Source organism: Daucus carota, chromosome 1 (genome assembly GCF_001625215.2).
Source record: "Daucus carota subsp. sativus chromosome 1, DH1 v3.0, whole genome shotgun sequence".
Classification (NCBI taxonomy): Eukaryota; Viridiplantae; Streptophyta; class Magnoliopsida; order Apiales; family Apiaceae; genus Daucus; species Daucus carota.
The window spans coordinates 38,817,736-38,832,582 of record NC_030381.2 but is presented as its reverse complement, the minus strand read 5'-3'; the positions used below and the strand labels follow the sequence as shown (position 1 = coordinate 38,832,582).

Here is a 14,847-nt window from a genome sequence, read left to right as displayed (position 1 = left end):
TAAATAAAGAAAGTGAACCTTTTTTTCTGGAATGTGTGTATGTTATTATTTTGTCGTGTTGTTTAGCCTGATAACAATATTTGGTATTTTATATTATCGATGACTTATTATTGAAAATAAGAGAATGAAATTAATTTTAATAAATTATTTATTTTAATGATGAAATTAAATTTTATTATAAAAAACTATAAATATAAAATTATTTTTTTAAAAAATACATCTTAATTCTTAACAATTTATGACAAACCAATCTTTAAGCCCAAGCCAGGACTATGTGCACTTTACTCACTTTATCACGAGCCCATGAGGTTGGGCCACTAGCTGACGGGCTTAGTAGAAATAACAAAACTCTGAGAAAGTGTACTACAAGTCTACAAGACCACGTGACTGTTTGGCCATGCACGAGAGTTGTTGGGAAAATTTGATATGTTTGTGTAGAAAAGTAAAAACATTTTTTAGAAGTTATAAATGCTAACTTTTATGTTAGATGTTCTGCTTCTACTTCATCTTTTTACTTTAATAAAAAAACACTTATTTTAAATTCACCCAAATGACCCCTGCAACAGTCTCTAGCTCGGATGTCGACGGGTTTAGCGTTGTCAAAGACCAAGGCAGAAAATAAGTATAAACAGAAAACCCATCCCCTTAAGAACCATGCACTAGATTTTCAGTTCACGAAAACAACAAACAATAATTACCAAACAGATATATTACATAACCTTAACGATTGGATAGCTCAAATGATGAGTTTATCTTCTGTTTTTCCGGACATCCAGGTTGGAGCAGTGTACACAAATGTTCACCAATCCTACTTATTCCACAACACTTTCTACCTTCTGTAGTATGGAGTAATTAATCATATACTTCTAAGGATCTGATACACCTGTTGTTGCGAGTTTATTAACAAGAGCCAAGGCATTGCTAGTGATATAACTAACATTTCTGATTCGATTCTGCAACGACTTGATCTGCCTTCCCTTGTGCCCGCTAAATCCATCCAAGCAGGTGTCTTCATCAGTAAGAGCAGCACTCATCCATGTCGTCACATCGCTCATTTGCGAAGTGAATGTCTGACCATTCAGTTCTCTCAGTACATACAGTGATTTATGAAGATTGTCAAGTGAATCTTGAAAAACCTCGACGCAGTCCTGAAGGGCACCTTTATATCTTCCTCCAGAGGAACTCAACTTCACGAGATGACTAGCGACTCTCTTGGCTTCGCTAATGGTCACTGACACCCCGGCTCGTGCCCATGTAGTAGGGTTGCGCTTTGCTGTAGTTGAAAACGGTGATAGAGAGCGGATGCAGAGATTGCGGTATCGTGTAACACTGCAAGCATCTTGAACGTAATCATCACCGTTTTCGGACGAGGCGGAATACGTGAGCAGTGTCAGGACTGTCAGTGACAAAAGAAAAGTTATAAAATGTGACATCATTTTTATTAGGCTCTTACAGGGGGTAGATCTACAAAAGATATTGCAGAACACTATATTAAGAACTAAAGAGATGGGTTTTTTATAGGATGAAAAGCAACTGAATGTGCTGGAAACTATAGGAAACTTTTCATCTAGGAGTTCGTTGGATAAACAAGAAGAGTATGAGTGCATTTATTAAGCGGAAGTCGTGAGATGGTGAGCAAAAATAGGTGAGAATAATAGCATTCATGTGACTTGCTAGGTGAGCCGCCCATGGATAATGCAGTACAAGATCTAAAAAGGATCCCCTTTTGATCTACTCTCCATAGTCCATAGCACCAGCAAGCCATTTCAGGGTTCAGATATCTGCACCCTACAACTTGGAGATCCACTCTACTGTACCCTGCATTAAGAGAGTAATATTTGATAGCAACAAAATGCTTAAAATTTAGCAACCTTTTCTGTGAAATGGGCATCCTTAGCATGAATCTTAGAGACATGAGTATAGCCTCACTTGTAGAAAGCATGAACATATCATACAGACTATCTGAACATATTAGATGATGAGAAAAATTAAGTAGAACTGAAGAACGCAAGTCAAATCTCAGAACTAAGTTGGCTAACCGCTAATGGGCGCCTCATTGTTGAAGCCTACTAAGCACGTGATGTTATGTGTTAACTGAATATAAAGGTATATAGAATTCAAAAAAAAAAACAAAAACAGAAGCATATCGTACTAACTTGTTTATGGCTACCTGATTGATGGAGCAAACTTAGCACACAGGATGCTAATTCAAATACAACTCATTGAGGATAACCGAGTATACATGATTTTAACACTAATAAAATTAAATTCTATTGGAAACACCACTTTGAGGCAACATAAATTCCACAATGTGGAAAAGATAAATCTCAAATGCAAAGAGAAAAGAACCCCGCAAAATTTTCTTCATTCTCTGGGTAGGGCAACAACCTCCAGCATTATTATTTTTAGATCTTCTACATCATACAGACTTGTTAAGGAGCTCTTCAGAAACAACTTCAAGAGTAGCCCCTGCATGCTCAGTGCTCGGTTTCACTTCTGTAAAAACATTTTAGCACAAGAACATCAGCCACTATTACACAACCAAGCAGCAAATAAACTAAGAGCACCTTTGCAGTTATAATCAACTAGTATTGCTATTACCACACCTACCAAGCCAAAAATAAATAAATTCCACAGAAACTGTAAATTCAAATGATTAGAGGTAATAACTTGCTAAGCTAATATACCCTTCATGTAAATGACTTGATACACAATGAACATTTAGTTGAGTAGTAGTTTTGTGACATGATTATGTAATTAAGACATCGAAAATATAATCACGACGACGTTGCCTTGTTTGTACCAATCATATAACTTTAAATTGACTAAAAGATTCCTGAGCAACCAACTATTCTGCAATTTAGGACAAATGCTCAGCCAAAGGATATTCAATATTACAATATGGCAGAGTATTCATTAAATATACAATCAAGTAATAATTCAATATGTTAGCAAAAATTGATTACTTACTTAGTAGCATTTGCCTACCCTAAAACTAACAAAGACACAATCTTAAACTCCGTTTGTTTCACGGTAAGCAACTTGATTTTGGAATATTTTTTTTGGAAACTATTTTCCTAGAAAATGTTTTCTTTAAATATATTTTCCCGTAAAATGTTTTCCATGGAAAATATATGTCAAAAATTTAGATTTCTCAAAAATGTTTTTATTTGAAAATTTTTCCAAGAATTATGGAAATTCTTGAGAAAAATTTTTCCGAGAAAATCTCGAATTTTTTTTTGAGAAAAGTTTCTGGAGAATTTCTCGAGAAATTTCCATCAAAGTTTTCCAAAGAATTTCTCGAGAAAATGTTTCAGAGAATTCCCAATTCTTTCATTAAAAAAATTATGAAAATTGTGATAAACAGTTTCTTGGAAAAGGTTTTCCCGTTCTCAAAAGGGAAAGTCATTTTCCTTAAACTTATCACATTATTTAAAGATTTTTTTTTCCTACAGAATGTCTTATTTTCCAGAAAACCAAATAAACATAGGAAAATCTGGGAAAAAAATTCCAGAAAGTCAAACAAACACACACAAAATACTTTCCTAGAAAATATTAGAAATATTTTTTAGGAAAATATTTTCTAAAGTCCAAACAAACGCGGGAAACATTAGAAACCCTTTTCCTGAAAAATTTCTGGCAAACAAACGAAGCCTTAGTGAAAAATTACCGGTTATCATTGTCACACAGATGGTGATCAGTACCTAGGAAATGAAGTTATAATGATGGAAAGTGAGTGGATTATTATCTAGTCAGTGTGTGGAGATATGAGATTGATATGTTCCTTTTTAACATCAACAATGAAATCTTTAAAAAAAACCTAGTAAATACCAAGATTAAAATGTGCCCTTTCCAAGCATTAGTAGTCACGATTATACTAGTACAAACAATTACCACTCTGGTGACAACCATGTGCACTCACTAAGCGGAAAACTTTATAATCAATGTTCTTACATTGGTAAAACAGCGATACTTGTATTAATTTACATCAGTCGAATGTAAAAACGACATTTTCCGAAAGAACACTAATTTGGAAAGACGTCCTATGTCTAGGTTCATATTTCAGCTGAACATTTGATAATCTCACGTATTCCCATATAATCAAACATGTTCCTCCAACAACCAGTAGGAGACAATTCAAGAAAGTCCTCCACAAAATAAGTCATTAAGATGCTCATCACTTGTATAGATTGTACGAGCTAATATACTGCCTATACAAAATTAGTTATCCCGGTACATTAAACTCCGAATCAAGAACAAAATTCATAATTCCCTAATGTATCCTATGCAAAATAACATCTTTAACTAATTTACTGCTCCATCCAATTTAATCATATAATTGCCCAAACTAAAATCATTTTCTCACAAACAAAGCAACAAACACATGGCGTACAGCACAAATAACTAAAGATAAAATTACCATAGGTGCCACGATCATTGGGCTTGGCTTGTACAATCATGTTGGCGATAAAGTCGGCAGCTTCGCGAGCTTCGTCTAGAAGTCTCTGAATCTCCGGCGGCGAGTTAACAAAACGGCTCTCTTCGAATTTTTTGCGAACCTCTTTCGCTGATTCCCTCAGCATCAAATCGTCACCTCGGAACGATTTACGAATCGCTCGGAGAACCGCTCTGTATGCACTCAACGCTTCCACGCCCATTTCTGATCTGGAATCAGTGACTCGGTTAGGCTGATTCTTGACTCGTTTTATGGGGTGGATCTTAACGGACAGTAACAGGTTACAGGTATTTTAATTTCGGTTTGGCTAGTGTGTGCCCATGGGCACATGCTAAGCGCGGAAAATTTTGGATTTGGGAGATTTTGATTGGTGTGGTTGGTGTATTTGCAGGGGGTCCACCATTATCATGAGATAAGAGCCAATCAAAATGATCGAAGCACAAAATTTTCCGTGCTTAGCATGTGCCCATGGGCACACCATAGAAAAACCGTTTTAATTTAGGGTTTTGTTTGCGCTTTATCTAACAGACATGTCTATTATAGTCAAATCTGTATTTCAACAGTTTGAATTGAAACTTTTTTTTAAAATATCCGCTATAATTTTTTACGGATACGCGAAAATTTTTCCTAAAAGAACGAAATTTTAATCTGTCTATTTGATTCGCATTCGAACCGTGTTATATTGCTCTTGAAATAAATATAATATTAATTTCAAAAAAAAAGAAATAAATATAATATTAGTTTTCTTTTCTGAGATTTAAAAAAATTGTTTGTTAAATTTAACAAGAGCGCATTTAAATTGCAAAAGAAATTAGTTCCTCCATTTTCCATTTTCAGCAAAAATAATTTATATTTCATCATTTAGAAAAATTATTACAAATTTTATCATCAAAATTTATCAAAAATATTAACCTCCAAAACATTCTGAAATAATATTTTTCTTTATCTTTTTTATGTTTTAAAACGAGTCCCAAACACAACCAGGTAAACCGTTACACTACAGTAAAAACTCTATAAATTAATAATGTCGGGACCGGAGAATTTTATTAATTTAGAGAGTTTTTAATTTATCGATAAATTGATAATTATTAATTTAAAGAATTTTTAACCGATTCTACTGTAAATATCAAACAAAAAGATCTTGGGACTCAACGTAAATCAATAACTAATGTGTTCATATGTATTGGAAGTCAATAATGACTTTTAAAGTACTCGACACTAAATGTGGACGGTAAATGTAAACAAGAGGAATAAATGTGTTCGTTGTAGAGTATTCTTAAGCTAAAGACAACTATTAAATCATATTTAAGAGAGTGTAATATATTTTTTTCTAATTTCTATGAATTATTAATTTATGATTTTCTTGGGATCGAAAATTATAAAAGGATCTCCCGAAAAATTATTATCTTATTATTTTATCGAGTTCTTCAATTTTTTACATTGGCCCAAGTCGGTACCGGACAAATTTATTATTTTAAATAATTTATTAATTTATCGAGTATTAATATAAAGAGTTTCTACTGTAATTGGTAGTTGGTACTCATTCGGCAAGGTCCTTTTCAGAACTAGTACTTTCGAATAATGTACTCCGAGTCTCCTATGTAAATTTTCTTCCATGCAAATTTATGTCAGCTAACCTCGAACACTATTGAAGTAGTAAACTGTAAACACTTGGTGAAACATAGAAGACATACATTTAATCACATAATGAACGTTTTTAATTGATTTGCATAAACAACCTCAACAAGTAAAAATACGAATTAAATAAAAATTACAAAAGCATGAAGAATCCTAAAATAACGAAATATGAGACTACATGAGTCCTGTTCATGTAAGCATGCTGGTTGACTGGCATGCCCCTGGTCCCTAGAGCTTCTACTAACAAAATACATTTTTCTTAAACAGATAATACACTTTTAAACTATATTGAACTTATAAGTTATTTATGTTAGAAAATGGTAAGTTTAAAACTCGTTTTATATGGGTTCTTGATGGAATTACCTTAATCTAATTGTTGGAGGTTGTTCCTTGTAATGAGGACTTAAACTTTCATGTGTGGATCTAAGACATTTTCTTAGTGTAATCCATAAATAAATTGAGTTGAAGTTAGTAGCTTGAATTAATTAATTAAATAAATCCTGACTTATAATTTTATTTTGAGCGCTGAATGTACGTGGCCCAGGGTGCTGAATGTACGTGCCCCTGAGCGCTGAATGTACGTGCCCCAGGGTGCTGAATGTACGTGCCCCTGAGCGCTGAATGTACGTGCCCCAGGGTGCTGAATGTACGTGCCCCTGAGCGCTGAATGTACGTGCCCCAGAGTGCTGAATGTACGTGCCCCTGACTGGTGAATGTACGTGCCCCTGAGTGGTGAATGTACTGAAGTATATTCAATTAAAATAAAATGCATTAAGTCAGAATATTTATTGTAATTAATGCCATATCTTCAGTTACGTTTTATTTTGTATTATATACAGAATCAAAACGTTTTTGTGAGTGAGGGATATCAAAAATACAAAAACCCTAGCTGCTACTCTTCTCTATTTTCTCTCTACAATAATACATACAGAACAGATTGCATAGGTTTTCTGGGCGAACTGAGGTCAGGTCGCTGTTGATCAATTGCGTGTCTGTGAACGAGTTGATCTGAGCTGTTTTATCCTGGAGGCGAGATTGCTGCAACCCAACACAACGTAAGTGGGGCAATTATCGTTTCAAGAGCAGTCTAGACTTTTCAAGGGCTAGGCGACTCAGCTGTGATTCTGATTTTGATCAGTATTTGATAAAGCTTTGCAAGCTAAGTGATTTCTGTCTTTTCTTGTCAATTTAAGGTACTGATTATATTTCTGTTTTGCCTTCGTGTATTGTTTCGTTATTTGGTGCCTTGCTTGTTCTTGTTAATTCCTGATATATAACTGCCTCATTGTTGCGCTAATAGTTTATTATTTTCAACAATTTAAAGGTAAAACAAACATGCTCTTCATATACTCCTCAAGCTGTGGAAGGCTCTGATTGTCAGCATAATTGTACAACAGTGGCACCATCCTTGCTAGATTCAGACACCCTTTAATAAAGGTCTTTGAATATGGATTTGGAGAAAAGCACTCCTTGTTCAGACGTTTCCATGTATCAGAAATCATGTCCTGAACATGTTTTCGCGCAGCTTCAACAGATACTTCTCCATGTTCTTTCATGTAGCAGGTCACGTATGACCCGTCATGGCCTTTCTGATTCTCATCCTATCAATATGTTTACATAGGCAGAATTGCATTCAACATCACAGCTTTAGATCAAATTAATTATCAGAAAAATCAGGATTTTTTGTTACCTTGGCACTGCCCAAATCGTCCCAGAGTCTGAGTATGGCTGCTGGATATGATAACATACTCGCATTACTAGTAATCAATTCAGCTTGTTCTTTTGTCGAACCATCTCCTATGAGAAAGAACATGTGGACTAGAGCGACGTGTACCCCTGAACTAACAATTCCATTATTCAGGTACTCTTCTGCTAGTGGCAAGTGTCCCGAAGCAAACCATTTTGATTCTTCTAAAAATGCATTGCACAATTTGGACCACTGCAGCAACAAATAGAAGTGTTCAATTAGTGAAGTTTAATGACTTTCATTTACTTTAAATTAAAAGTATATGAATTCATGTACCGATATTTTTAAGTAGTCTATGGGGTTCAGGCCAAATTTCTTATAGATCTTGTATCCAATCTCATTAGTGATGTTATGCAGAGAAAGGAAACACTTCTGCATGTAGTCTGGTAGTTGCTCAGTAGCCGCGATATCCCACCTGCATATAGTATATTGCAAGATTACTATACAAAGTATAAAAAAAGTAATTGAGTAGCTGAATTGGAATTACAACAAGGTGTTTCATTGAGGCAAACCTATTGACAGCTTCAGTGAAAAGAGTGAGTTCATCAATGGTCCCATAAAGATCAAAAATATCATCTATGATGTAGATAAGTGATATAGGTTTTGCTAGCTCGATTCTTTCCTCAGAAAAACCTGGATCTGTTAGGAGAGCTGTAGTGCACATATACCATTTCAGGGGCTGATCTCTCACTAATTTCAACTCTTGTGCTAATCCCAAGTCATTCCACCACCTATATCGCATTGATGATATTTGAATGAATATATATTAGAAATGTTTAGTTAAACACATATAGTATAAGAGACAATATTATACATATACCTTGAGACTGCACTTAATTCTCTGTCATGTATAGTTCGCATAAGAGCTAAATCTGTAGTTACTAGTTCCTGCAAGGCCTTTTCATATCCTTCGTTACCATTAACTACATTGCTGATAATATGCTTTTCAGTAATCCTCGCGAAACTTTTGTGGTGGGGATGAGCTAGGGTATTTTTTATAGCAATAGACTGGTCATGATTCAGAAATTTCATTCTTTCCTGGAGAAGTAGGCGGCTCAAGTATTCAGCTTCATCAAGAACCTCTTCTCCTTCCACTCTTAGCTGCGACGCTTCATACAAGCTCATCAAGGCATCATTACTTTCCCCCCTTATCTCTAGATTCCTCGTCTTGTTAACGAAGTTGTTAAAAGCATCTGCATGTATTAAGCACACGAAAACGTAAGCTAGACATGTATATAAATAATTAGTAAAATTCTTTTGTACACAAAAATAGCTAGAATTTGTTATATGAGCTAAAACAAATATATTGAAAATTAAAAATAACCTGCAGACACATAGTACTGGTGTTGTCTGAGCAGTCGGAAACAAAGTGAAACAAAGTATAGATCTTTATTGTTCACAAGTTCATCAATTGCTGTATACTGCCTCTCCAGCACTTGTTCAATCTCCTCCTTAAACTCATAATCAATCCCTAACCTTTGAACAACGTCTACCATGATCAAATCTTTATACGGATCACGCCCTATGTTCTTCACCATGAGTTCACGCTTAATATTTGCCATATCTTGTGCCTGTTTAAACAAGTAAAACTAGATTGTTAAATGTGGCATCAAGTTTCAACAACTTGCATAGTAACACAAAATGAGTGTGCAAGTCTTTTAGGAGAGAGGTTTGGTAGGTGTTGGGATATGATGATTTTTGTAGAAAATCTTGTCTTAATATCTGTCATTTTTGTTTATAATAACGAGACCTCTTGTATTCACGTAATTCTATCGATGGAAATCATCCACCTCATTATCTAGAATATTTTTGCAAATTTGTTAGATACGTACCATTGCTCTTAAAGTAAGATTTTTGACGCAATTTTGCCCAGACAAGAGTCTTGTCACAAGACTTCAGTAGCACCTGCTAATAAAATTCTTTCACACATTTCAACTGGAGACAGACATCCATAATTTAGTACGCTTTTTAACGGTCACCTTGCTATCACAGTACTCTCTAATTTGACAAGTCATCATAATTTAGTATTTTCTCGATCACAACCAATTATTTATTTATGATTTAGATACGGAGGTTAAAAAATATAGTTCTAGACAGAGGAGAAGGATTCTTTAATGCTCATCTCGCTATCATGTAAACAATGCTACTCCCTCCATCCTTTCAATTCTTCATATTATTTTTTGATACGTTTTTTGAGATTCATTTAAAATATAGTTTCATAATATATTTTTAATTTTTTTCTCTTGAATATAAGTTTGGTTTTTAAATTTTTATTAAAAATATATTTTAAAAAAAATATTATAAAATTATATTTTACAAAATTCTCAAAATATGAGAAAAAAGTTAGAATCTTTTACGAATGGTTGAGAAAATATCGTACTCTCTGAGCTTGACAAGACATGCAGATATTTTAAAACATCTCACTATCGTGGACTCCATCGGTCCCCAAGCTAGTCTATTGTCGGGAACGAGTATTTAACATGCCTCCTATAAAACATAGATTTGTAATTTTATTTTTATTTTTTTTAATAAAAATTTGATATTTGAATTTTTATACACAAAAAGAAAATTTCAAAAATAAGTTACGAAATTATGTGAGTCTTAAAATGCGTGTCGAGCAGTGAAAAAAAACCGTAAAGAAATGAGAAGGACGGACGGAAGGAGTAGTATACTACTTACTCGGTCCCTATATAGTTATATTATTTACATCGGGGAACGGAGACTCGACAGTCGACATGTATTTTAATAATCTCATAAGATAAATTGTTTTGAAAACTATTTTCTATGAATAAATATTAATTATCTAAAATTTATAAAAAAATTCAAAAAATATTATAAAACTATATTTTATATGCGTTTTAAAAAATATGTCAAAAAAGGTGTTAAAAAATGAAAAAGAGGGAGGGAATATGACCATGGAATATCCGAATATTTGTAAAAATTGAAGTTACCAAGGCAAAAAAATCTCGGCCAAACGTTTAAGATAAAATCAGACCCTTAGTTTTGCCAAGACGTCCTAGAACCGGTTCTAACTAAGTTTAAAATTATGATTTATAATATAACGTAATTTAATGTGATAAGATGATAATTCAAAATATTTGTTGGGATAATTTTAGCTTGTTAATAGTTTATGGATGATTAAAAATATAATAATTAAAATAAAAATGATTTACAAATAACTTATGACTTATAATTAATTTTTATCAATAAAAAAATAGAAAAAAATTAAGTCAGTGAAAAAAGTATATCAAACTAACTTTTTGGTTTTAAATCATTTCGTACTTATTTCTATATGTCTCCTGAGATTCACACTGATTAATCGATTTTCCAATTTCTAATTTATTGCAAATATAAATATATTTTAATAATTTTAAACTCAAACAAACAGTCCCATGTTCTTGGGCTTGGAAATTATTGTCAATAAGAGCATCTCCAATGCTAACAACAAAAACTGTTAGCTAAAATATGGTTAGCTATAATTTTCACTGAACCTGTAGTGTTTTTTGCTCCAACAGTGTTAGTTATAATCATTAGTTATATTCAAAATATTATCTTTTTACTAATTTTAATAATATAATTAAGGTAAATTTAAATAAATTTACTCTGTATGAGTTAGTAAAAATTAAATGTTGTATTTAATAAGAATATATTCAATAATAATATTATAACATTTTTATATTTTGATGAACGCCTAACCTCTGAACAACGTCTACCATGATCAAATCTTTACACGGATCACGTCCTACGTTCTTCATCATGAGTTCACGATTAATCTCTGTTATATCTGATGTCTGTTTAAACAAGTAAAATGAGATTGTTCTTCACCATGAGTTCACGCTTAATCTCTGTCAAATGAGATTGTTAAATGTGGCATCAGGTTTCAACAACTTACATCAGTAACACAAAATGAGTGTGCAAGTCTTAAGATTGTTGCAATAACATTTATCCTGGAATCTGTCTTAGGGCCGTATGAGTGAGTTTAATAAGTGCTTATTTATTAAAATGAAAAAGTGAAATAGAAGTTAGAAATAGATTAAAACTTATAAGTGATTGAAGTATTCGGGAAACAAGTAGAAACTACTAGAGAAAAGCTATCATTTGTAAAATATAAAAAATATTTCTATTTTTTTACACAAACGTACGAGTTAAAAAGCCGAAGCTAACTTTTTTGGAAAAAAAAACGTTTTTCTCGCATCGCCAAACAGGCACAAGATCTGTGTTAGAACTCCACTTTTGTGTAGGATCCATATTTGTGGTGCGACAGCAGAGTTGAGTGTTTCTCATATCGAAAGCAAAGCTATACATATTTTTAGCGGACGAGCTTTGGACCAAAAGTAGTTCCGAGTGAATGGCTATATGGTAAAATCATACTCCTAATTTTGGGCCAACACATCCAAGTTTGCATTTGTAGAAATTATTTCAAGAAGAGTAAAATGCAATGTGTGTACATGCAGTTACACACTTGTGTACCTCATTTTCTGAATCTAGCAAAGTGTGTACCTCTGGTTTTAAGATTCTTATATTGTGTGTACTTCCGTTAATATTCATTTAACAGAGTTAGTGTTAGAGGGGCAGCAGTGTAATTGCGTTGCCAGCGGCTGTATCTGTCTGTGCGCTCCGTGCCTCCATCTGCTCTGTCAATCAAACAAGAAAAGAAAAGTCAAGGTTCCTTTTCTTATAAATATTTAAAATTTTAATTTCTTTTAGTCTAACATAATTTATGAAATTATTTATTATAAATTTTTAAAATGCATGCTAAACCCCATCCTCCAAGATAAATAATTAGAGGGACTGAGAGTTGTAATTATGTATATTTTATTTGTAGATCCCAATTTTTATTTATAAATATTTGTTCCATAAAAAATTACAAATATTATTTTTTTGTAAAATATATGATAATAATGTATATAAATATCTATTATATTAATGAGGCAATTTAAGAAGAAGAATTATTGAATACAAAAAAATAACATAATTTGTGAATTTAATTTTTATATAAGTCTTAAGATAAGTGTTAAATACGATTAGAGAGACAAGAGAGTAGTAATATGTATATTATATTTGTTAGTCTCAGTTCCTAGTTACATAAAAACAGAATTATAAATATTAATATTTGTAAGTTATATGATAACAGTGTGTATAAATATGCATCATGAGACAATTTGCAAAAAACTTCTTACGGAAAATAATAAAGCATAATCCTTTTTATAATATTTAATTTATTAAATATATTTAATAAAGAATAATATATTTAAATTATAATTTATTTATCAAAGTTAGGTCGCTGAAGATTGAAGTAAATAAATTATATATTATCTCCATCATTTTTTTAGTTTCAAAACTTTAAGAAATCATTATTATCAAAAAATATTATTTAAAATAAACATACATCTTTATCTCACTCATATTTGTACGTTTTTTTTCACTACTCGGCACACTTTAATACTTCAATAAAGTAGAGTTGTACAACTTATTTTTAAATATTTCTTTTTTGAAAAAAAAATTCAAATGTTAATATTTTATTTAGAAAAAAAAATTTAAAATTAAGTTATATAATTATATTTTTTAGGAGCATTAAATTATGTCCCACCTCCTCGTCCTCTAAAGTATACGTACTCATGAGACGAGGGGAGTTATCCCTCTGTCCCTCAAACAATTTATTTTGGGGACGGGACTTCACACATATTTTAATATTTTCATAAAATATAATTGATTAAAAATTATTTTAGATTTTTTTGTGAATAAAAATTTTATTTTTAAATATTCATAAAAAGTTATAAATAAATTAACTGTATTATATATGTATTAAAATAGAATAATAGTTTTTCTAAAAACCTTAAAAAAAATCAGAAGTACGGGGAGTACATATAGACGAGAATTTTGCGGTACCTATTCGGTTATCAGAGTTTTGATGAGCTGCTGCCTGCTGGGTTTGAAACAAGAACAAGCTGAGCGCATGCAGTACATACATATTCACACAATTACTAGTGATGTTCCTCTGATATTAACGCCGTTAGATGGCTTTTAACAGAAATACATGCAATGCTAGAATCTTCAAACTATAAGTACACACTTTGCTAGATTCAAAATCAGAGGTACACAAAGTGCACAAGCGTGTAACTGCAGGTACACACTTTGCATTTTACTCTTTCAAGAACTTATACTCCTGACTCCTATCTTTATTTTAGTATCTTAATACTGATGATTTGCGACGGAAGATGTGTAATAATTTATAAAATTTATTTTTCTTAAATTATTTTATATTTATAATTGATGGTTGAACCGAAAATCAAATCGCATAAATAACGGTTTACTGACTGGAATAGATGTAATTAATCCCAACCGCAAATCCGGTTATGGACACTTCTGGTTGTAGGTTTTCTCAAGAACATTTAATGACAAATTTTCGATAAAAAATTTCTCCAGATAATTTCGGGGAAAATTACAAAATAACTTCTCAAGAAAAGTTCCCGAAATATTTCCAAGAAAATTGTCACGGGAAATTTTTGAGTAATTTTTGTGAAAATTCCTCTAAACAAGTTCTTCAGAAATAATTTTCAAATATTTTTCCGAAAACAACTCTTCAAGAAAAATTTATCGAGTCCGCAAAGTTTTGGGAGAGAATTTTCCAATAAACACATAAAACATCTATACTATACTATACTATATTATAATAAGTCAACATAGGTATAATCGGTCGTCGCACAAAATTTTGGTTTGATTATGTTGGTTTGTTATTATAACTAAAAGTCTAACGTGAACTCTACCATTATTTTTTTAAATATAAATTATAATTAGTTAAAAAATAAGAAAAGTAAATTAACTATCATTAATATATATTATTATTATATAATAACTAATAATTAGTTTAAAATTATATAGCCGCCCGTGCTTTGCACAGGTTGAAGGCTAGTTTTTTCTTAAAATTATTTTGAAGAGTTCAACCAAAATCTGAAAAAGATGAAAAATAGGAGAAAACATTTTCAGGAAAACTAGCCCAGCCTTG

The 14,847-nt window shown here is 32.1% G+C and overlaps 3 protein-coding genes across 3 annotated transcripts; all 3 read right to left on the bottom strand.

Annotated features, from left to right (window-relative positions):
* Positions 1–623: 623 nt before the first annotated feature.
* Positions 624–1,597, bottom strand: LOC108195189 (pectinesterase inhibitor 6-like). Its single transcript, XM_017362145.2, has one exon. It carries the CDS (start codon positions 1,434–1,436, stop codon positions 867–869), a length of 570 nt encoding a protein of 189 aa, XP_017217634.1. The 5' UTR covers positions 1,437–1,597; the 3' UTR covers positions 624–866.
* Positions 1,598–2,174: 577 nt separating this feature from the next.
* Positions 2,175–4,776, bottom strand: LOC108193703 (mitochondrial zinc maintenance protein 1, mitochondrial). The gene is made up of 2 exons (XM_017360491.2): positions 4,421–4,776; positions 2,175–2,496 (listed from the first exon to the last, which is right to left on the bottom strand). The coding sequence occupies exons 1-2, from the start codon at positions 4,656–4,658 to the stop codon at positions 2,420–2,422; spliced, it is 315 nt and encodes a 104-aa protein (XP_017215980.1). The 5' UTR covers positions 4,659–4,776; the 3' UTR covers positions 2,175–2,419.
* Positions 4,777–6,788: 2,012 nt separating this feature from the next.
* LOC108195714 ((3S,6E)-nerolidol synthase 1-like) lies at positions 6,789–9,813 on the bottom strand. The gene is made up of 7 exons (XM_017362690.2): positions 9,674–9,813; positions 9,166–9,412; positions 8,662–9,034; positions 8,354–8,572; positions 8,118–8,256; positions 7,785–8,033; positions 6,789–7,695 (listed from the first exon to the last, which is right to left on the bottom strand). Exons 1-7 carry the CDS (start codon positions 9,674–9,676, stop codon positions 7,405–7,407), a joined length of 1,521 nt encoding a protein of 506 aa, XP_017218179.1. The 5' UTR covers positions 9,677–9,813; the 3' UTR covers positions 6,789–7,404.
* Between the last annotated feature and the right edge of the window lie 5,034 nt (positions 9,814–14,847).

Bases quoted from the DNA above. Each gene is read 5' to 3' on its own strand.
- LOC108193703 (XM_017360491.2), bottom strand. From the start codon at position 4,658: ATGGGCGTGGAAGCGTTGAGTGCATACAGAGCGGTTCTCCGAGCGATT. The intron at 2,497-4,420 runs GTAATTTTATCT...ATGTTTTTACAG, and splicing joins CAATGATCGTGGCACCTATG to AAGTGAAACCGAGCACTGAG.
- LOC108195714 (XM_017362690.2), bottom strand. The intron at 9,035-9,165 runs GTTATTTTTAAT...TAATACATGCAG, and splicing joins CCAGTACTATGTGTCTGCAG to ATGCTTTTAACAACTTCGTT. The intron at 8,034-8,117 runs GTACATGAATTC...TTGTTGCTGCAG, and splicing joins TAGACTACTTAAAAATATCG to TGGTCCAAATTGTGCAATGC.
- LOC108195189 (XM_017362145.2), bottom strand. From the start codon at position 1,436: ATGATGTCACATTTTATAACTTTTCTTTTGTCACTGACAGTCCTGACA.